The sequence below is a fragment of the Penaeus chinensis genome, chromosome 37 (assembly GCF_019202785.1).
Source record: "Penaeus chinensis breed Huanghai No. 1 chromosome 37, ASM1920278v2, whole genome shotgun sequence".
Lineage (NCBI taxonomy): Eukaryota > Metazoa > Arthropoda > Malacostraca > Decapoda > Penaeidae > Penaeus > Penaeus chinensis.
In genome coordinates, this window is record NC_061855.1 from 986,538 (window position 1) to 1,010,045 (window position 23,508).

General features: G+C 38.8%; 1 protein-coding gene across 6 annotated transcripts in view; it reads left to right on the forward strand.

Annotated features, from left to right (window-relative positions):
• LOC125045206 (protein transport protein Sec31A-like) overlaps positions 1–22,370 on the forward strand; it is a 23,329-nt gene extending 959 nt beyond the window's left edge. Inside the window, exons 2-25 of one of the 6 annotated variants that reach the window (XM_047642341.1) lie at positions 452–661; positions 1,971–2,154; positions 2,426–2,556; positions 2,815–2,917; positions 3,065–3,276; positions 3,441–3,636; positions 3,805–3,936; positions 4,296–4,472; positions 4,671–4,844; positions 5,481–5,567; positions 5,745–5,960; positions 6,150–6,321; positions 6,470–6,618; positions 6,728–6,898; positions 7,117–7,254; positions 7,479–7,556; positions 12,034–12,159; positions 12,878–12,983; positions 16,858–17,180; positions 17,733–17,801; positions 19,719–19,847; positions 20,041–20,217; positions 20,467–20,538; positions 21,348–22,370. In XM_047642341.1, the coding sequence (XP_047498297.1) occupies positions 459–661; positions 1,971–2,154; positions 2,426–2,556; positions 2,815–2,917; positions 3,065–3,276; positions 3,441–3,636; positions 3,805–3,936; positions 4,296–4,472; positions 4,671–4,844; positions 5,481–5,567; positions 5,745–5,960; positions 6,150–6,321; positions 6,470–6,618; positions 6,728–6,898; positions 7,117–7,254; positions 7,479–7,556; positions 12,034–12,159; positions 12,878–12,983; positions 16,858–17,180; positions 17,733–17,801; positions 19,719–19,847; positions 20,041–20,217; positions 20,467–20,538; positions 21,348–21,533 (3,711 nt within the window). In that variant the 5' untranslated portion in view covers positions 452–458 and the 3' untranslated portion in view covers positions 21,534–22,370. The remainder of the gene's footprint in view (positions 1–451; positions 662–1,970; positions 2,155–2,425; positions 2,557–2,814; positions 2,918–3,064; positions 3,277–3,440; positions 3,637–3,804; positions 3,937–4,295; positions 4,473–4,670; positions 4,845–5,480; positions 5,568–5,744; positions 5,961–6,149; positions 6,322–6,469; positions 6,619–6,727; positions 6,899–7,116; positions 7,255–7,478; positions 7,557–12,033; positions 12,160–12,877; positions 12,984–16,857; positions 17,181–17,732; positions 17,802–19,718; positions 19,848–20,040; positions 20,218–20,466; positions 20,539–21,347) is intronic. The other 5 variants (XM_047642342.1, XM_047642346.1, XM_047642343.1 and 2 more) reach the window with 5 other exon arrangements.
• Positions 22,371–23,508: the final 1,138 nt, after the last annotated feature.

Below are 23,508 nucleotides of genomic sequence, written 5' to 3' on the forward strand. Positions count from 1 at the left end.
TACTGGCTTGTACATGTGTACTTAATGCACGTGATTTTGTGTATGAGCAGGATACATTTTTGATACATTTACCGTTGGCTGAACGACTATAGTGACGTTTCTAACTCAGACAAGGCTCAGGGATTGGTAAGATTTTTGTGACAATGATACAAAAACCTACTTTTAATGGCATGTGTTTTGGATACAAGAGTCACAGCTAGCAGTTCATAGATGAGCCAAGCACCACAAATGCATAATGTGAGGGGGCAAAGCCTACTAAGGGAATGTAACTTGTGACATCAGCCTGCAGGTTGAAATACAAACAACCACATTGCTGTGCACTATTTTCACAATGGTTGTTCTTGTGCAGTAAGGAGTTCAGAAGATGTATCCCTATGATACTGATGGTTATTTGATGTTATTAATATGTTTCTCTATTTTTCATAAACTTTTAATCCCACTGTTTCATCAGGTCCAAGATGAAGGTGAAGGAGATCAATCAGATGGCCAATGTGGCCTGGTCACCTGCAAGTGTCCATCCTCTGTATATGGCCTGTGGCACAGCGGCTCAGCAACTGGACGCCAGCCTCAACACCAACCCAACTCTTAGTATCTACAATGCAAATTTAGGGCAGGCAAATCTGGAGACAAAATTGGTAGTGTCTGTGGAATCACCAGGAAGGTTGGTTATAGATCTGATGGGATTTCTGTCTCCCTCCCTCCCTCCCTCCCTCCCTCCCTCCCTCCCTCCCTCCCTCCCTCCCTCCCTCCCTCCCTCCCTCCCTCCCTCCCTCCCTCCCTCCCTCTCTCTCTCTCTCTCTCTCTCTCTCTCTCTCTCTCTCTCTCTCTCTCTCTCTCTCTCTCTCTCTCTCTCTCTCTCTCTCTCTCTCCCCCCCCCTCCCTCCCTCCCCTCCCTCCCTCCCTCCCTCCCTCCCTCCCCTCCCTCCCCTCCCTCCCTCCCTCCCTCCCTCTCTCCCTCCCTCTCTCCCTCCCCTCTCTCTCTCTCTCTCTCTCTCTCTCTCTCTCTCTCTCTCTCTCTCTCTCTCTCTCTCTCTCTCTCTCTCTCTCTCTCTCTCCTCTCCCCCCCTCCCTCCCTCCCTCCCTCCCTCCCCTCCCTCCCTCCCTCTCTCTCTCTCTCTCTCTCTCTCTCTCTCTCTCTCTCTCTCTCTCTCTCTCTCTCTCTCTCCTCTCCCTCTCTCTCTCTCTCCTCTCTCTCCCTCTCCCTCCCTCTCCTCTCTCCCTCTCCCTCTCCCTCTCCCTCTCCCTCTCCCTCTCCCTCTCCCTCTCCCTCTCCTCTCCCTCTCTCCCTCTCCCTCTCCCTCTCCCTCTCCCTCTCCCTCTCCCTCTCCCTCTCCCTCTCCCTCTCCCTCTCTCCCTCTCCCTCTCCCTCTCCCTCTCCCTCTCTCCTCTCTCCTTGTCTCCCCTCTCTCCCTCTCTCCCTTTGTCTCCCTCCCTCTCTCCCTTTGTCTCCCTTCCTCTCTCCTTTTGTCTCCCTTCCTCTCTCCCTTTGTCTCCCTCCCTCTCTCCCTTTGTCTCCCTCCCTCATTCTCTCTCCTCTCTCTCTCTCTCCTCTCTCTCTCTCTCTCTCTCTCTCTCTCTCTCTCTCTCTCTCTCTCTCTCCTCTCTCTCTCTCTCTCTCTCTCTCTCTCTCTCTCTCTCTCTCTCTCATTCTCTCTCTCTCATTCTCTCTCTCTCTCTCTCTCTCTCTCTCTCTCTCTCTCTCTCTCTCTCTCTCTCTCTCTCTCTCTCTCTCTCTCTCTCTCTCTCTCTCTCTCTCTCTCTCTCTCTCCCCCCCTCTCCCCCTCCCTCCCCCTTCCCCCTTCCCCCCTTTCTCCCTTCCCTTTTCTTCCCTTCCCCTCTGCTCCCCAACCTCCCTCCCTCCCTGAGTGAATGCTTTTTCTGATAAAAAAAAGAGAAAGAAATGAATAGAAAAAAAAGTTTAGATAAAATTTGGTGAAGACATTATGTATCTGTTCTTATTTCTTTTTCAGATTTCATGCGTTAGATTGGACTGGAGACCAAGGATCAGGTGTAATAATAGGGGGATGCGACAATGGGGTTTTGTACGTGCATGATGCTAATAAACTAATTGCCAATCAGCCTGACCACCTCCTAGGGTCCACAGAAGGCCATCACTCGGGACCAATTTTCTCACTAAGCAGCAACCCATTGAAGGTATGTTAGTGGCCTCCTTTTTAAAAAGCTTTTTCTGGCTCTTAATTGTTGTATAGGGCTCTTTGCTAATGAAGCCGAAAGATGTGTTTGAATTTTTCTATCTGTTTTGTCTCTGATTAGGTAATGATATTTGAATTTTTGAGTTATTCATATTAATGGTTAGATTTTTAAAAAGTCAAGTGGTGATATTTATGTCCATGGAGAACTCTGCTCGTAGCTTTACCTGAACGATGTAGTTAAGTAATATAATGTTTAATAATTTCCTTTCAAGAGCAACTTAGTGGCCACTGGATCAGTGGACTGCGACTTGCTAATTTGGGACGTAAACAACCTCTCTAGTCCCATGACACCTGGCAAGAAGGCAAATCTGGGAGCTAATGTCACTTGTGTTCAGTTTAACAGGTAATTATTAAAGTAATTGTTTTAGAAATTACTTTTTTATGAATAGATGAAAAGCAGTTACAGACATTAAGGTTTCAGGAATGGAGAATCTCTGTATGTTAGAAGTTAATTTTGTAAATATTAACTCCCAAAGTCAAAAGTTTACCCTTAAATGACACATTGGAATTAATAATTTTTTCTGAAGTTTTAAGCCTTTTAGGATTAATTCTTTCTTAACATTACTCAGATTAATTCTTTCTTAACATTACTCTTTAACAGACAAGCAGAACACATTTTAGCATCAACCTATGCAGGGCACTGTGTGATATGGGACCTCAAGAAGAGTGCATCAATCATCTCGATTGTGGATTCTGTCTCAAGGGTAAGAGAATGGTGATGTTTGAGTACTAGTTTTAAGTACATATCACCATTTCAGATGACTTAGGTCAGTGATACTCCATTCTTTTCTGATATTCAGTTCTTTCATATGAATTTCATATCCAATTTGCTAAAAGATGTCCTCTTTCAGATGAAAGCCAAGAGCATCAGCTGGAACCCTGACGTAGCAACACAGCTCCTGCTGGCAAGTGATGACGATGCAACACCCATGGCCCAAGTGTGGGATCTGCGCTATGCTAATGCTCCTCTCAAGACCCTGGAGGGACATCAGAGGGGTATCCTGGCAACAGCTTGGTGTGTTCAAGATTCCAGTTTGCTTATGACGGCTGCAAAGGATAACAAGTAGGAATTTTTTGTGTGTGTGTGTGAAAACAAATTATGAAAGCTTGTGTTATTTTATGTTATTTTACTTTATTTATCTTTCATTTATATATATATTTTCAAATGTCAGTTTATATTAATGGATTACTCGAAGATGTAAATTACACAAAGACTTCTGCTTTCAGAATCTTTGTGTGGAATCCTGATTGTGGGGAGAGAGGGTCCGAAATTGTCTGCGAATTTCCTTCTTATAACCAGTGGAGTTTCAACTTGGATTGGTGTAAGCGAGACCCATCCCTAGTGGCTACGTCCTCTGTGGATGGAACTGTGAGCGTTTACTCAATCCTCGGAGGAGGTTTACCCCCGACACAAGCTGATAAGGTAAGTTTAGAGATGGCACAAAATAGTTACTTATTCTTGTCTTCTAGTATCAGGTGTTCTCTAGTCTCGTTATATAACAATTATCATATTTACCCTTGAATTTATGAATGCAGTCTCTAATAATCTCTAAAAGTGTAGACGTTTTACCTTCATTTATTCCCCATTTAGTTCTCGGCCATTGCGGATTCCTTCCCGGGCATGGAAATGCCTGCAGTGGTACCCCAGGGAGCAACTCCGCAACCCATTCAGGTCAAGAACCCACCCAAGTGGTTCCGCAAGCCATCGGGAGCAAACTTCTCAGTAAGTTCAAATGTTTGTGCTCTCGCAAACATTAGAGAAATGAAAGGAAGGATAACATAGTCCAGCTTTTAAAGAGAGATTAGATGAAGTTTTTCAAATGTAAAAGAAAGTTATGCTTGTTGGATGTGATCTTTGCTACATCTTGCACGGAAATTAGATCACAAGAGAAAAGATCTTGTGTAGTATATGTTTAAATGCAATAACATCACTTCTGGTTGTGCATAACATAAAACCTATTCTAATGTTATCCTTGGTTTCAGTGCATTTGAGTATTGCATTTCATGTAATTCTTGATGATATTCATATATAAAATAGGAATCCAGAATTTTTTGCTTACCTCACCGAATGATTGTTCACAGTTTGGTGGGCGACTAGTATCTTGGAACAAGCAGAGCAGAGCTGTGGCCATCTCTCAGGTCATAACAGAAGAGAAGTTGGTGGAACGAAGCGTCCAGCTAGAGAATGCGCTCTCTCAGTCCCAGCTGGGCCCATACTGCCAGGCCAAAGCAGAAGCTGCTGCCAAACCCAGTGATCAGGTAATTTTTGTTTATCTTCAGGTGGTGTTCTTCTTCCATTTCTTCTTTTCTGCTTCCACTTTTGTGCATGTACAGAATAGATTCTCACCATGCAATGAGAGACTGTTGTTCTGAATAGCAAATGGCATGAGAAAGCCAAACTTCAATGAAGAGAGCCTCGTGTGTAGCCTTATGTAATATGCTTTTGTTTTTTTTCAGGTTTTGTGGAAGTTCATCGGAGCCAATTTTGAAACGGCCCCGCGTACACACTACATGAGTTTGCTTGGCTATAACGGTTCACAAGTCTCAGACAAGGTTCGCCCATCGGTGCCTACAGCGGATGGTGTTGCAGCAGAGGTCCTGGCCGACAAGATGGAAAATCTCGGCACAAACGTTAGTATCATGCTAACCTTTTGGTGTGTGTGAAGGGGTCAGTGCTGTTAACGATATAAGTGGGAAATGTTTGCCTGCTTATGTTATAATGAGGAGAATTTGTAAAGTCCATTTTTAATTTTTCATAGAGGTTTAATGGATGTTTCTTGTGTTTGCATGCAGAGAAGGCAGCAACAGTCATTAAGTCAGGGATGGTTGTTTGTTGCAGTAAGTTGGTTACATGTGGCTCTTGAATAAGTCATCCCCCTGTTTTCATAGGTAGTTTGAAATTAGTTAAGCTATGTAGAATATATATTTATTCTAGAACTGTAATGATTTTATAGATATTTCAGTAGTGTTGAGAAATGTTCAGCTGATGTGAATGTTTGATTTCCTCATTCCAAAAGAGTTACTGAGTGATTAATTCCCTTTATTAAATGAAACTTCTCATTTATGGTACCAAATTACCAAATCAAGTCATACTTGAAATAGAGTTTCATAAGCATCCTCCCCCTTCTCAGAAATAAAGGTTCCTTGGCTGTGCTTAATCCGTAAAACAGAATATATCATTTCACATTTTTTTTGTAAGAAAATTTGAAGTTGTGAAAAATGAAGATGGAAATTAATGCAAATGCAAATTTTCTTTTACATTTGCAGGATGGCAGCACCAGCTCACTCGACCCCAGTGAGCAGTTTGAGATGATTGCTTCAGCTCAGTCCTTCGACAAGACGCCAGAACTTGAGGTAAGACAGACTGTTTGATTGTTGTCTGTTTATATGAAGAGTATTTATTTACTTATTCCTGTATTTGTAAGAATTTATAAGCAAGATATGTTGTATATGACTTGTTTTGTTGATTATTAAAATTTAATGTGTATTTGTATTCATAGTGTTTCTAGCTACCTGTAAATTTGAAGCCAGAATTTTGTGTCTCAGGAAATGGAACCAGAGGTGGAGACTAAGCCCTCCAAGGTCGAGCTTAATGTGGAGGAGACAAGTGGAAGTAATGAAGGGCTGATAACCCAAGCGCTTTTGGTCGGGGACTTGGAATCGGCAGTAGAGCTTTGTGTAAAGGACAAGCATTTCACCCATGCACTGACTCTTGCTGCTCATGCTGGCCAGGAGCTCTATGCGAAGGTATGTATGGTTGTGATGGGTTTTGTTGGTCTAGAAAAAGATGTGTGAAAGAATTGCAATTACAACTGACTTTTAATTTTCTTTTAGTTATCAAGTTTGTTTTTAAGAGCAAAAGATTCTAAATAGCAGCATTATACATAGTACAGGTCTACATTTAATGTCTTTCCTCTTTTCCTCCATGACAAACAGACCCGTGACAGTGTCTTGAAACAAGTTGATGGCTCTCTGGCATCCTTGATTGGGGCAGTTGTCCGGGGAGATTTGACCTCGATAACCACATCCTGCAGTCTCAGCAATTGGAAGGAGGCGCTAGTGGCAGCTCTTACATACTGTGAAGATGCCCAGTTCACTGCTCTTGCAGGTACGTGAGGAAGAAAGCTTGGATTCATTTTTAGTTTTGATATATTTTCCAGGCAAGTCCAAAAACTCAGAAATATAGAGTGGAAACCTTGGTGAAAGGCTCCATTTCAGATATTGAAATTCCTCATAACTTTGGCCTGTATTTGCAGAGAATCTTGGTGAACGTCTAGAGGCATCCAACATTGGAGAATATGTACCATCTGCCATGATTTGCTATGTTTGTGCTGGCAGTTTGGAGAAGTTTGTATCTTGCTGGTCAAAGATGCAGCCAAACTTGAGCAATCCTAATGAATTGCAGGTAATTTAGTAGCACATGCAAATAAACATATGTGGATAAGGGTTTCACCCGTTTTCAGAAATATCATGACCCTGTGATTCAGTATAGTAACATCTTCATACTTTTACAGGACCTGGTTGAAATCATAATGGTCCTCCAAAGGTCTCTGGCGGCAGCAGGTCGACCTGTAAACCTAAGCGAAGGGAGCACAGTAAGCTCACTCTTGTGCCAGTATGCATCTCTCCTGGCAGCCCAAGGTGCCCTGAACACTGCTGTTTCCTATCTGAACTCTGCTACGCAGGTTGGTAATAAAGTTGTGACTGAAAATATATTGTCTTGTGTCTTTCATGTTCCAAGACTATATTTGTGTATATTTTATTATGATCCAATCAGACATTCATTTCCTTTGAAGGTATTAGATGCTTTATGTGATAAGTGGATAGGTTTCTTGGATTTATATAAACAATTACATGCAAATTACAAATGATTTGATTATGCAAAAATTGGAACTCTCTTCAGGGTGAGATGATTGAATTGCGTGATCGCTTGTACCGTGCACTAGGATACCAGACTGGGAGGACTAACCAGCAAGTGCACAATGTTGTTCCACAGCCATCGTTCAGACAGACTCCCACTCCACAAAGCTATCAGTCTCAGGTAATGTAATTTAGGAAAACTCCATTTATATGCAGAAGTGCATATGGGGTCATTCTGCTTTATAAGTATCGGACAGGTTATTCCTTATGAAAATATTAATTTTACCTTTTCCCCATGAACTTCTTATCCTTGGACTGAAGTATATGATCAATCCTTTGTGATATTTAGTGCCCTTCATAACTGCATTTGGTGAATAATTTCTTGTTATTCATTGGGTTGAGAAGGGAGGGGGCTGGGCTGGGAGCAGTGGCAGTCAGCAGCCAGTGGGCGGTTTTACGACATACCAACCACCAAGCATTCAGGTATACTGCTACATGCTTCCAGTTGTAGATAAAAATATATCACTGAAAGTGTGTAGGTTGCTTTAAGATGTTGCATGGGATACTGGTTAATCAGTAGCATTTGATCTGTTGCTTTGAGCTGTTAACATTGAATACTGAGCTGTACCAGTGGGATTAACAAAGTATGAACTTGCATTTTGTGTAATTTTTCAGTTTACTTGTTTATAAGCATGAAATATATGACCAAGATTGCTTACTCTTTGTTTAGTGTAATTTTTGGTAGTTGTATGATGTAAAGTTTAGCAGTTTGAAAAGAAAATGTATAACAAATTTTATGAGCTCTGCCTTTAACCCTTTCCCGACGGGTCACGCCCTGTGGTGTCATAACAAACTGCTCTATCTATGGCGTGCGGCCGTAAGCTGTGGCGGCACACTAAAGCACTACGAACTAATGATTCGGCTTGATGTACAAAACTCCCGCGCTCAAAGTCGGCGCGTTGCCATTGATCTCTAGAGCGTAGATTAAAAAAATAAATAAATAAATAAATCTTCACCCGTCATCAAGGGGTTAAATGACTATTATTAACACACTGATGCCAAATAACATATAATCATGTAATGGCATGTCAGATCCAAATGCTGGATGGCAAGTGTTCATGCCATGCATGGTAAAGCCTGCTCAAAGTTGTGAGCATTAAATAGTTGCTTGTGTGTTTGTCCCTGACTGCAATCATTGGGGAGATACAGTCCCTCAAAAATAGGCTCTCTTTTAAGCCTTGTGCATTCCACAGGCAAAAGCCTAGGGAGCAAGAATGAATTACCAGTGTTGGTGCAGCCTTATTCCTAAATAACTTGTAACTTTCCTGCCTAGGTTATTCTTAATCCGACTAATCATTAGGTGTAGCAGCAGTGAGAAAATTAGGCCAGGCGTTGAAAGTGTGATTGATGGATGAATAAATGAATGGAGTGCTTTATGGTTTGACCAGCATCTTTACCAGCTTGTCATTTGATTTCTCAGTTACTGAATAGTGTAGGACAGAATATCAGGTATTAGTAGTAATTCTTTTTGATGTAGTAAATATATGTTTTAAGAAGAAAGAGAATGAACTGTGCAGTGACATGAAAAATCTCAAATGTGTAATTTTGATGCCTAGCTAGATAGCACGTGAGACGGGAAAAGCCTCAAGAGATCCACTTTGGTTGCTGCAGATTTAAAGTTTCTGTTTTAATTGTGGTTAGAATTTTTTCCTCACTGCTTTTTAATTGGGTTCAGGAGAAAATAGCTGCTGCTTTCCATATTTTTCCTGAGTTATTGATAGACAAAATTACTGAATACTTCTGTATTTAATAAATTTAGTGTATACTGTGTGTCATGTGGTCTAGTACAGTATCAGTAACGCTAGTCATTGTCTTTTTGGGAGAGCTGGCTTAAAAAAAAGAATCTGTAGATATATAAAAGTAATGTAGATATGCTTTGATTATTCGTCTATTTATTACCAGATCTTTGATTAGCTTATGTGCAGGTAATAAGTAGACTGTCTCTATTTTTCTGCACATGTTATTAACATGCTGATATGGAAGAAGAGAACCATGTGCCAATATTTGAAAAGTATTTAGAGTGCAAAACAGAGAGATTAAACTTTAAACATTATTTTTTGTGACAGTGTATTCAGGTTCCCCAGCCATCTGCCCCTGAACTGTTGGTGAGTGACAAGTGCTGTTATTAGGCAAAGGTTTACTAATAATGTATTTTGCGAGCCAGATGTAGCAAGAAGCTGGAATTCAATGCATTGTAAAGAGTGATCAAGCACAGTGTGGAGAGTTGAAAGTGTTGGTTTGTCATACATTGTTATTTACATCTTAGTTCTGTTGTAGTCTCTCAATACGGGTGGACGCACAAAGAAGTCTTTTAGACCGCACATAAATTTGTTTGTTTAGAAAATTTGCACAATAATCAACAGTAGCATGTTTTATCATTCTTGCATTTCCCTTTCCTAGATAGGTTTATTAGCATTAGGAAGTGGAAGAATAAAAAGTGCAAGATGTAAATGATTACATGCTTGCAGGGAGGGATATCTGTCTAGAAATCTGGGCATTTTTTCTTTTAGTTCTGTCATATATTTGAGTGGTGGTTGTCACTCTCTTTGCTAAGATTCTCTGTTTTTAATTGTCAGGAAATTGGATATTCTTTTGATAATTGCTTTGCCCTTTTTTTCATAGTTACCCCAAAGCATATTTTGATTATGGATTTGTAAATATATATGACATGCTTATTTTAGTGGTACCAGCACAGAAATCCTCAATTGCTGTTTGATGAGCAGGTCCAATCAGTTTAATTGCCACCTACATATCATTGCTTTTTAGGGGGTGGGGAGTGGGGGGTGGGAGGTGGTGGTTCAGGGTTCACTTAGATAAATTTTTTGTTGTTTATGTATAATGTCGTCATAAAAAAAAAATCAAATCATTCGTCTTTCCTCATCCTGAAGTTGCTGTTTGGAAACGAATCTCATAAATATATTTATTTACTTTATTTTATTTATTTATTTATTTATTTATTTATTTTTTTAAATATGAAATACTGCATTTAGGCCATTCAGTCTTTCCATTACTGCGATCATGATGCATTGTTGCCACACTGCACATAAACAGATACTCTCTGTTTATGAACTTCCAGCACATATTGAAAGCAACACTATGTCAGACATATTCTGTATCATGTTAATAATGATAGGATTTTACCACTGTGCCTCATGACTTGTGTAGCTTTATTGAAGATCGAGAAATCTTCCTTTGAATAAGAACCTAAATGTTACCATGATCTTGCAGTTGGGTGGTGTTCTCACTGAAGGAAATTTTGCAGGATTTGTATTATGGCTCGTATTGGCTTCTCTTTCTTATGACCACCAGAGTCACTAGTGCCCCAGAAGCCCAGGAATGTTGATTCTTACAGGATAATGTTTAGAATGAATTGAATGGGTGGATTATGATATCTGCTAAAGCTTAGGAGAAGTGTGGTGTGCCACTGTTGAGAGATGCCTTGTAAGTTCCGCTTATGGTGCATGAAATCTTATGTACTGCACATTTTTTTTTTTTTTTATATCCCCACTCCTATAGATATCAGTGCAAGTGTGTGTTTTATCTCCATCTGCTAAAGTGGTGCTCAAGACTATCATCATATCATCCTCCTGTTTGTAGCAGTAGGAAGTTGATTTAGCTCTTAATGACCTTATTATTATATTTGTTCGGTAAGAAATTATCATATATAATATGTATGTAACCATTGTGATTCATAGATGCAATATAATATTTGAAAATGGAATCTTTATATTAGTCTAGTTGTCCATCACTTCAGCAGTAGTTTGCAAGGTGATACTTACTTGGTATGATATAATTATCTTTTTTTTTTTTTTTCTTTTGCATGTTCTTCAGGTAGTAGGTAATTTATTTATTGTGGTTTTCAGGATTGTAAAGTATTTTTAATCTAACAGTAATTTATTTTTGGGATTGAAATATACCTGTAATTCATTGTCCTGTTTTACAACATGTGTATCATTGATTGTTACTACTTATGAGCTAGTTCAGAAGCTTTGTCTGCTTAAATGTTAAGTAGTCCAATTAAGCTCATTATGAAATTTTCCGGTCTTCAGCCACTGATACCAAGGATGGCACAGATACATGCCATGTCCATTGTGTTTTTGTTTTTACACATAGATGGCTGTACAGCTGCTTAGTCACCAAGGAGTTGATTACTAGCTATGCCTATCTCCTCTGTTTACCCTTTTCCTTTATTTTTTTATTGCTGTTAGTATTATTGATAACTTTATTATAGTTATATTATTGATAATTATGATCACATTAGTATTAATAGCAATAAAAAAAAAAATCCCCAAAAAGTTCAAGGAAAGGGAAATTGAGTGAAGTCACAAAGGCTTACTCGTTGGCTCCTGGGTTGCTGAGCACTTGTGGAGCCATCAATATCAAACAGAATTCATTAAACACAGCTACAGTCGACACTAAATGTAGCCATCAGCAGTGGGTGAAAAGATTTTACATGTTATAGGTTGTACCTATAACACCATTGCTGTTAGATTGGATACAAAATCTTGGCAGTTAAAAAGCATAATAATAAATAGTTACAAAAAGATTTAAACCTTCTTGCCAATTCATTAGTCAGAAATAGTTTAGATTTGAAATTCATATGAAGATAAAGAAAAGAAGTCAAGGTGTGATAAGAGAAAAAAAGTGCTAATAAGGTATATTTGATATACGTTTTGGATGTATGGTTTATACATTACATTCATTTAGATATAATGTGAGGTATCTTACATTCCAGTTTCCTTTCTCTCAGGTTTTGATTAATGTATGGAGAAAAAAGAAATCATGACGAGTGATTGTGTGCTCCACATATCTCATTAATATGTAAGCAATTAATTGGTATTGCATATTCTATTCAGTGGTAAAAAGATTTATTTTTAATATTTGAATATTTTACCCTCAGCCAAGCCAGTTCACTCCATCAGTCCAAGCACAACAACGCAATATATACGGAGAACCCACTGCACCACCACAGGCTGCACCCGCTCCAGCCATGTTCACGCCTGCACCTCATGTGACCCAGCCACCGGTGTGTAATTTATTTTTTATTTTTTCATTCTTTCCCTTCTATCCCCACACTGAGACTTGGATATAAGGCTGCTTGCTCATGTCTTTAGCTTTGTTAATGATGGTTGTGAGATTGAACTCTTTGGTAAAAACTTTTAAAACCTTTATCATGAGTAGTTTTGTTAAGAGGTTAGCTTTAAGCCCAGCCATAAAAAAGTATGTGCATGCTACCCTTTAACCCAATGGCGACGGGTCACGGCTATCGCCGTCATAACAATACGCACGATGTGCGGCGTGTGGCTGTCCGCAGCGGCGCCGCACCAAAACGCCCCGAGGCAATGATTCGGCTTGATGGACCGATATCACGCGCTCGGAGTCGGCGCGCTGCCGCCGTTCGCCAGAGCGTAGAGTTTTTTTTAATTTGCTATACCCGGCGCCATTGGGTTAAAAGTATTGGTTCTGTAAGGGCATTTATATTATAGCCTCATCACTTGAATGTGTACTGGATCATTCCCTGATGTAATGAATAGATATTGACATTTGTCCTATAGCTTGTTCCAATTGTAATCTTGTGATCTAAGAGGTATTTGAGGTTCCTAGATGTTAATTAGGGATGCAGGCAAGATTGGGGTACAGTTATATATAATACATTAGAATTTTTGAGATTTCTCATCGTTGATTTACATTATATCTCTGTGAGAAAGTTTACAAGACATATGGTAACCAAGAGCTCTTCTCAGGTGCCAAATCCACCAACGTTTGGAGTGCCCCCTCTGGCACCAATGCAGCCGACCATGCCTGCTGTGCCCTCTGGCCCACCGCCCATTCCAGTCGGTCACTCTGGAGGTTCGTCTTCCGTTCGCTACAAAGGCACTGGCTTTTTGTAATCAGTTTGTGATATTTTGTCATTTATGGCTTTGACATCATGATGGGATGATACTTGAATCTCAGTTATTTTTATTAATTTATTTTATTTTTATTATTATTTCATTTTTGTTGCTAATTGAGGAATTGGTGGCTTGTATTGATAATCTTTTATTTGGAAAATTGTTTCCCTGTAAAGAATCTTTGATGAGTCTGAAACAGAAAAGCCTTATATAATAATTTCCTACTATTCCTTTAGTAAAATGTTCCTGAGAGAGATTTATTATTTGAACTTGGAAAGAATTGAACTTCAAGTACAGACATATGCACCCACACCCCTCCCCTCTCTCCCTCACACCCCTCCCCCCTCTCCCTCACACCCCTCCCCCCTCTCCCTCACACCCCTCCCCCCTTCCTACAACTTTCTCCAATCTGCCTCATCAACTTCTCACTCTCACATTCGTCCCCTACATCTTACTATCCTCAACAACCCTCCACTTCTCCCTCACATACCCTCCTACACTCTCCTAACAGACTCTCACCCTCTCACTCAAAATAACCATCCCCTCACCCACACCCCTCCCCCTCTCCCTCACACCCCTCCCCCCTCTCCCTCCACACCCCTCCCCCCTCTCCCTCACACCCCTCCCCCCTCTCCCTCACACCCCTCCCCCCTCTCCCTCACACCCCTCCCCCCTCTCCCTCACACCCCTCCCCCCTCTCCCTCACACCCCTCCCCCCTCTCCCACACCCCTCCCCCCTCTCCCTCACACCCCTCCCCCCTCTCCCTCACACCCACAATGTGCAGTTGCAGTGGTAGTGTTCTTGTTTAGCCATTTTGCTGATACTGTATCAATAGTAAGCCACAAGGGTTAATGTAGAAGTACAGTGAACAGACAACTACAATTTAGTTAATGTCAAAAGTGCCTGTCACCAAAGCCTGAATTTTTGTTAATATTATTATTATTATTTTTATCAACATCATTATCATTATCATTATTATTGTATTATTATTATCTGTTATTAATCATTATCATCATCATTATTATTCATTATTACTCATAACCACACCCCCACATGCTCAAACATACACTTAGTCACACCTCCATACTCACACCTTTTTTTCTACTCACACTGCACTTTCCACACTTACATCCACACACTGCACTCATCCTCACACACTGCACCTCCACATCCCCCACACACTTGCATCCCCACACCCCCACAAACACTTGCACCCTCCACACTCTCACCCTCCACACTCTCACTCCATCTCACAGGAAACAGTCTGTTTATATTCCATACTTTATGAAAATTGCATGTAAATCTGTGTTTATTTTAGATTTTCATATGTTAATGTAGAGATTTTTCCCACTTGAATGCTTTTGCAATTGTGGTAGATAAGACTAAAAATTATATGCAAGCTCTCATGGTCAAGAACTAACAACAGATGAATTTTTGCATAACATTACATGCTTGATATACTCCTACTTAACACCATGCATGTTGTGTGAGGTTGGAAGCCGTGTCTGCGAAGGCAAGCAGAAGGGGAAGGTGTGGTTGAAGAATTTTGAGAGATTTCAGTAAGTTCATGAGTATTCAGTTGAGGTTTGTGGTGTGGAAATTTCTTATTGTTGAAGGACTTTGTAACACAACAGGAGAAGCTTCAAAATGTCCAAGTTATTATTACTCCCGTTAATTCTCCTCCTCCTCTTCTTAGCCTTTTCCTTCTATTCCACTTTTCCCTCTACTTGTTTTTACCCTAATACTTCTTTTTCCTGATTTTTCTTCCTCCTCCTCCTCCTCTTTTTCCTAATCTCCTTTTTCTTCATCCTCATCCTCTTCCTCTCTCTCTTTTCCTCATCCTCTTCCTCTCTCTCTTTTTCCTCATCCTCTTCCTCTCTCTCTTTTTCCTCATCCTCTTCCTCTCTCTCTTTTTCCTCATCCTCTTTCTCTCTCTCTTTTTCCTCATCCTCTTTCTCTTTTTCCTCCTCCTCCTCTTCTGCTCAGCATCTCTCTCTTTTTCCTCACCCTCTTTCTCTTTTTCCTCATTCTCCTTCCTTCTCTTTTACCGCTTGTGCTTCTTCTTCCTCCACTTCTCCCTTGTACTTCTCTCCCTCTATCTTTTCCTCCTTTTCTCATTGTTCCTTTTTTTTCCCTTACAACATCTGTATTTTGAAGACTCTCCTGTATATCCACGTTTTCCTTTTGTGGTTTTGCTTGTTGTTTTCCAGTGACACTTCTTCACACAGCAAGAGTGGTACTTTTTAACACAAAGTAGGGATCAATGTGCTTGGAAGTAACAAATATCGGGGCAAAGCAGGCATCACTTGCATTTCTTAGACAGCAGCGTGTTCATAACTGAAAATGCTTCAGGAATTGAATGCTCTTATTGAGATTTGTCTAAAGATGCTGGGGAATGAAACAGAGAAGGGTTTGGCAAAGCCTTGCAGATTTTATAGTTTGATGGAAAAATGGTGGAGTGGGGAATATATTTGGTGTAATTTTGTGAGAAAGCAGCTATTTCCTATTTTTGGTTTACTTATTATTAGTAGTAGTATTTAAATTTGGGAAAATTAAAAATAAGTGAATTTGTTCTTCATTCAGATGTCAAATTCGAGAAAGAAGGCGAAGGTGAGATCTGAGTTGTGATGTAATAAGTAGAGAAGGATAGGTATTTTGGCTGTTCCTAGACAGCAAATTCATTTAGCTTGTCATTAAAAAAAACAACTATATTTTGAATTTGATTTCAATTATTGCTTTATGTAAAATGGTAAAGAGCTACTAGTAAACAACTTGTAAATTATTGTTTGCAGTAGAATCTTTTGTGTATGGGATATTTGAAAGTGTGAAAGTATTATCAATGTTATCAAGTTTGGTATTACCAAGGAATTGAAAAGCTATCATAATGATATATATATATATATATATATATATATATATATATATATATATATAACGTTGATTGTATGTTGTGATATGCATTGATATATAATGTGTTGCGTATACCATCAAAGAAGGTAACGATTTGTTGTGGGATTCAGTTAATGCAAGAATTACTATGCTCGTGGTATTTATAGAGCCTTTGTATTTTTATCAGATGCACATAAATATTTAAAATGCTAAATGTATTGTACATTTCTTATTTTGTATGTAGATGTGAGGCTTACTTTTGTTACAATTTGGTAGCTTACCGTATGTATGGTAATAAATTATTAGTATATAAACTTTTGTGTGAAAAAGAATTGAAGGTTAGAGTTAGTCACTTGGAAGTTTCATTATTTTGATTCAGTGTTCATTAACCCATTGGATCCAGTTGCGTCTCAGCAATCACCAAAAACCCGGCATTAGGCTTACATGTGTTGCTGCTCTGCCGGGTGGCTAGTTGTAGGCCAGGCACGAACATGTGCGGGGCGGCAAGACTGTGCCTTCTATTTGCAAAGTTATTTACTATTTTTATGCATGAGCATTCTTAGTGTTTTGGCCATTTTCCAATGTCCATGTTTGCTATTTGATTTGCATTATCCAGATGGTAATGATAATGATAACGTCATCTGCCCCTCGTCCTGGATTGTTTCTTGACATGGTCACGTCACCCGGATCCAGTGGGTTAAGAGATGGTTCTGTGATGTCAGATCAAAATTTAGGGAATGAGCATGATTTCTGGATATCACTATTCAGGTTGTTTCTGGAAAGAGTTGATTAATCCATAAGAACTGTCACATAAAAATAGTTGAGCATGTAATAAATCTTTCTTGTAATCCATATAGTGTACTAAAATATGCTTATCTCATTGTTATGTGCCCTACAAGACTGGGCACAAAGCTACTTCCTCTTTCTCTCTCTCTCTTTGTAGGTTTGCGACGAGGAGGCACAAACCGCTATGTCTCTGACACCTCATGCTTAAACCAGCCCCCTAGCATGCAGAATCAGCCACCCTCTTTCATGCCTCCTCCTGGAGGACCTGCCCAGGTTCCTCCTAATCCCTCCCTCCCCTCTGCACCGGCACCTACAGGGCCCCAGTTCTTCACCCCGGCACCCCAGGCTCCAGGGGCTCCCATGTATGGAAGTCAGCCACAGATGCAGCAGCCGCCACCTCCAACAAAGCCTCCAGCGGCCTATGACTCCTCCGTTCCTCGCGGATGGAATGATCCCCCTCCCCTCTCTGGGTCTCGGAAGGTGAGACTTAACCTGTTTTTCCTCAGAATGTTTACTTATAGATCTTTCTTGAAGAAAGATTTTTTCGGGAGTGATGAGTGTAAGAGGTTAGAAAAATTGGTTTTGCATGAATTGCGCAAAGGTTATGGATCAGGGTGGAGTCAAGTCCATAAAATATATATTTTTAATGGAATTAGTGAGCTCTACAAAGGAGCTCTAAACAGATTTAGATTTATATACCGTATAGAAAACGGGTAAAAAATTATTTTGTGATCGTAAATGCATATGGGACTGAATATTATATGGTATTTACCTGCATTTTTATATATCCTTTTTATCCAACAAAGCCCTTAATGCTGAAGTATATGGTTTTCCACATAGAGAAAGAAATTAAGCAATTCTAAGATTATAGTAGCTGAGGACAGGATGAAATAAATGGGTAGCATAACCAATGTTATGTTCGCTTCATTCTGCCAACAACAGCCTTATCCATTTGGGTCAAATGCTTTTGTGGAAAGGGTCTTGCATTTGCACACAGTTCAATTCAGGTTGATTGATGACACAAATTCCCAGCAGTTCAGTGGTGAGCATAGGCTCGGTGGAGGACACTCGGGTGACAAGAGGCTTCTGTTGCTCCAGCAGGTTTGTGAAGACTGGCCAGCATGAGGCATGATGAGAGCTTCCAGTTGTTCATGTAACAACCGCAACTGCTCATATGACTGTGTGATTGCTCTTATAACTAGGCAGATTTCTGTATTGTTTACTTCTGTCTTTTTTTCAGATTGCAATTAACTAATTTGGCCTCTGGCCCTTCTTGCTTTGCATTTAATCTGAAAAGCAGGTCATTTGTATGTTGCCCTGTTGAAGTCTAGATACTTTAATCTATAGGAATTTTTAAAGTTAGCTCTATATGGGACCTAGAAACAAAAGTGTAGAATTAAGAATCACTGAATAACTTGGCTACCAAATATAACTTTCAGATGAATGAACTTTGAGCAATCTATTATAAATCCATACCTGGCATGAAAAGAAGTTTCCCCCTTTGTTAGCTGATTAAAATGCTAAACATTTTCATAGAACAGAAAACTGTGGAGCTGGAGGAAGTTTAGAGCAATAATTTTGAGTATCTCACTCTTCTGAAAATGTCTTTAACAGTATTATTTATTCTCAAGTAAATCCGGGAATACTGCTTTTATCAAATTGGAATGTAGACTTCAAGTATTGATGGATAAGTTTGGTGCTAGATAACTGCAAAGGAATGAGACAGAAGTCCAAATACTGCAATATATTCAGATGCTTTTATGTAGAGTATCTCTGCATTTATAGAACAGCACTTTTTAAATAGTTACAGTTTGATATCTTGTCTACAGAACTTAGTGCTTTGAGTTTGGCTGTACTAATACCTTTGTCAGTAGGGCCTCACCAACTTTAGAGATCATATCTGTATGGAAACTGATACAGTTTCTGATTTAATTATACTTCTGTCATTTTCATATACTGCAGGGGAAAGAGCCCTTTGATATGATTCTGCAAAAGTAACAGTATCTTGAATTATTATAACTTCTTATTGAAGTAAATGTATATAAAAGTCTTGATGATTTAGAAGTCTTGGTCACAGGAAGACAAAGGAAAAGTATGAAAACTTCTGAGGATATCTTGACAATGTTTTCCATAAAATTATAAGTGACTAATGCCAACACCTCTATAGTTATGCTTTTAGTCAAGCAGATGATGAGTAGTTAACAGTAGAAATACCTGTGCTTTTGGTTCAGTGTATTATTTAGAAACCTATGACAACACAATCATATTTCTGCTTTATTATTTGGAATAGCCATTGTCACGTGTACCATATGTAGGTATTGATATATTCCAAATTAGTATATTTATCTCAGTCTTTAGGAACAAAGAAAGATGTAAATGCTTTGATAAGAAATAAGATATTGGGATCTAACCATAACAGAACAGCAGGATATTTGAAGAATGTCATATTTTCATTAAATAGCTGTGTATCATAACATGTAATGCTGCAAAATTAGTTTCCGAAGGCCCTCATCGGATTGTTCTTGTGTGACAGTTAGTAAAACCTTTGTATATGTTAACCTCAGGAATGTGAGTGGACATTTCAAGGTGAATATGGCTGGTTATTGAATTTTCATTATTCATGCGAAATAGTGTGTGTGTCTATTAAGGCCAACATGTGCAGGTAACAAAATCTGGTACCAGAAATATGCACTTCCAATTTTTGCATTAAACACAGCAGCTTTTTTGTATGAATATGTATATAAAATGCAGAGAGCTTTTATATTTTAAACAAATTGAATTTAACTACAGTAAAAGAGGAGTGTGACTTCTGTGATATGAATGCTGGTTGTGTAATGAATACTAAATTTGCAGACAAAACTTCCTTGCATTTCAGGAATATTTTGATTTAAAACAAAACAAAAAACAACAACACATTTGCTCTTGCAATCAGGTTTTAATTAACATTTTGTGTATCATAGAAATTTGATCGTCTTGCATACTTTGTGTTTTCCTTAAATAGAGAATACTTTTCTACAGGCCAAGCAGCAGCAGCAGCAGCAGCAGCAGCAGCAGCAACAACAGCCCCAGGCAAGTGAGGTCCCAAAGGTACCAGAACCGATAATGTGCCCCGTCCCGGGTGCGCCAGAACAGCCACGTCAGTTTATGGTGAGCTTCTTTCTACTTCCATTACTATTGTTGTCGCCATGCAGCAAAACCATTACCATCAGTCATCATCATCATCAGTCCTTCACATATCAGAAGTTTTTGTTTGATGCAGCTCTAACGAAGAACACCTCTTATATATTTTATTCTCAACCAAAGTGGAATATTATCTACAAGCAGCTGCAAACTTTAACAGGGATTCCAGCAGTATGGAGCTGAGGCGAGTGGACCTGCTGTTGGGGCTGCAGCGCCAGTGGCCACTCCTGCAGCACCAGAACCTGCCAGCAAAGGTCCTCTGCCTGCTGAGCACCAGATCATTCAGCATGTCCTCAATGAAATCAGGGAACGGTGCATAGCCGCTTGTCAGAATCAGGTTGGTAGAAGCTGTTGGAAGTGTTTAGATAATTGCCTTTTATTTAATGACTGATTGGTTTGATTTGATTTTGATAAGAATTTTGAGAAGGTGGTTGGTATACTTTGAGTATATTTGGACATTTTTATATACTAGAAAGAGAGTGGCATTCACTATTGACCACAGTAATATTGCATTACCCTCATTAGAATTCAATTATGTATATGCTGTCCCTGCTGAATTTTGATCTGGTCTTTTCTAAATTTCCAGCAAGTAAAGCAAAGACTTGATGATATTGGACGTAGATTGGAGGTTCTTTTTGATAAGATTCGAGCTGGACAGGTAAGTAAAGCTTCTGTATTTTAGGCTTTATATTGTTATAAAACATAACATACAGGACTTGAATGCTTTAGTTTTCATAAAATCCTGACATTTTGAAAAATAAATAATTAATGCATTGGATCTGGGTGCCTCGCTGCCCACTCTCAGCTCAAAATCAAGGCATTAGGGGTAGTTGAGTTGTTGACTCTCTAGGTGTGGGGCTTGTAGACCAGGCCCAGGCAAACACTTATGTTACTGTCTCTATTTCATTATAAGTGTTTCGCTCTTTTGACATCTTCTTAAAGTCTATGTTTATTATTCGACATACCGTTATCAAGATGATAATAGATTTTTTCTTGTACAGACTGACTTCATCTCACTGTTGGTAGCACATAATTCTGTGTGATAACAATAACAATAACATTTTGCTATTTATAATATTTTGATATTTTCATAGTATTTCGTTTACTTGAGCTGGTTCTTTCCCAGTCATGGTTTATGGATGGTACATTCCACTCATATTCTGTCATCTCAGCCTACTGTTGAATTTTTCATGGCTGCACATTCCTGTCACCCCAGCTCTCAGCCAGATTTATTCCTGTCAATGGGATCATGGCCTTATTTATTTATTTTATTTATTTTTCCTGTCAGCCAATTTTTTTCATGACACGAGTCCAGTCACCCGGAACCAATGGGTTGACATTTGTGTAAGATATCAAAATTAGAACACTGACAGTATTACACAGATTTAGAACCGACTGTGTTACAAAGACATCTAGAATGAATAAATGCTCACTTTTATTCCTAAATATGTAATTTCCCCCTTTCAGCTTGGATCCTTCACCCTTGGAGGAGTTCACCAGATTATAGAGGCAATGAAATCCGGTGACTACCAAAGTGCCTTACAAATCCATGGTCAAACCGTAGCCAAAGGAAACTTTTCAGAGATGTCTCAGTTCATGCCTGCCATCAAGATGCTCCTTCAGACTTGTATGCAGCTTCAAATATTCCTCTAGAAAGGTTTTGCTGAAGGGAGAATATAAGGTTGTCTTAACTTCCCGGTGATATGAGAAGTCATTTTATTGCAAGAAATTTATGGTAGATTATTTATTGAAATTTATGGTGAGAAGATGGTCAACGTATTTTTGGCACTTGTCATATAATAACTTTATTATTATTTCTGATGAAATAGCATGGTATTTTTCTTCCTTTGTGTTTAGACTAAACCTTCAGCTTGGTTATACATATTGAAAAGTGAAATCAGAAGGTGCTCTTATGTGTAAGATCAACATGTTTTTGTATTGGTCTGTGTCCATCTGAGATTGATCCTATGGTAATGCTAATCATGACATAATAGGTGTAGGTCGTGATGCAATGTAAACTTAATGGTAAATAGTATGTATGAGATATTGTATTTTTGTTATATTATAGACTAGAATTATGCAACAATAGACTGACATCGCCAAAAAAAAAAAATTGATTTCAGTTTCTATATTATAGGTAATAGATGATATGGGAATATTAAACTTCTAAGTGATAAAAGCATCCATGTTGTAGGCATTCAACTTTGTCATGAAGGGTTGACATTTGCTTTCAGTGGTAAGTTTGATCAACATGAAAAGAAACTGGTTATGCAGAACAAAGATTATCTGTAAAATTTTGTTAATTATAGGAAGCAGTAGTGCATTTTCATTGTATTTCATGTTATTAATAAGGGTAATATATCAATTTATTTGTTTTGTTTTGTTATGTGCCATTTTTACTTTGAAAAATATTGTTATCAAGGCATGTTAATGGTCATTTGTTGTAACACTGAATTCTACATAAGCTACAGATAAAATGATATGAATTATTGTTGTCTCTATTTTACCTAGACTTTTAAAAAATTGTAGTAATACTTAATAATGCTTTGTAGAATTTTCAAGCCATGGCTTCAGGAAATTATTGCATCAAGGAACCCAGTGATAAAGAAAAAAACAAAGCTGAATAGAAAGTAAAAAAGTTAATCTTGCTTTGGTTGCAGGGGGGGCATTGCTAACTTAACTTCTATAAGATATAACATAATGCTGTTAGGGAATAATGAGCAAACTTGATAATATGCAAAACTTAACATTACAGAAAAATCATGTTGATGTAAGGTGGTTATGAAAAAAATTTAAACAATTATTTAACTCCAAAGAATAACTATCATGAGTTCCAAACCTGGACATTAATGTTATGTGAATAAATACAACGCAATATATCATATTTCATTTACACTTATAGAAAGATTGTGAACTATGTATGTATATCATATTGTAATACTTTATAAGGTTAACAGGTGATACAGCAATTGTTACCATCATTACTGTCACGGCCCTACTGATGGATATTGTAATTGCCAACCATATTCCAGTATAATATGCAAAAGTGGTCAGTTACTGGTTTGCATAAGTAAGAGAGTCATATGGATAGACTTAATATTCTAAATACAGCTAAATATCAAACTAGTGATGTTATAATTATTGCTGATAAAAATATTCCTTTTAAAGTGCCTGTTGTATACCCTGAACCCTTTCTTCACTTAACCACAAGTGGTTGACAGCCAAATGCTGGGTTAAATTAATGGATTATTTGTACTTTTAACTTTTCCTGACAAGGAAGTAGTAATCATAAGCCTCAATCAAATCTTGTGATTGTTGTTTTGTCTTGATAGTGTAAGATTGTTAGATTGTGCTGAAGTTGTGTTCGTATTACTAGTTTTCCATTTTCAGAGAATAGTGATTAGCTGTAAAATAGTGAGCTTAAGATGTATGTCTGCTCCCCACCCCCCAATTGCTTGCTCGTTTTCAAGGGGAGGTCTCTCCTCTTCATCTTTCTCCTCATCCTCCTTCCTTTTCCCTCTTCCTCTTTCTCTTCATCCTCCTTCCTTTTCCTCATCCTCCTCCCTCTTCTTCTTCCTCCCCTTCCCCTCCCTCCCTCTTATTCTTTCTCTTCCTCTCCAACTATCTT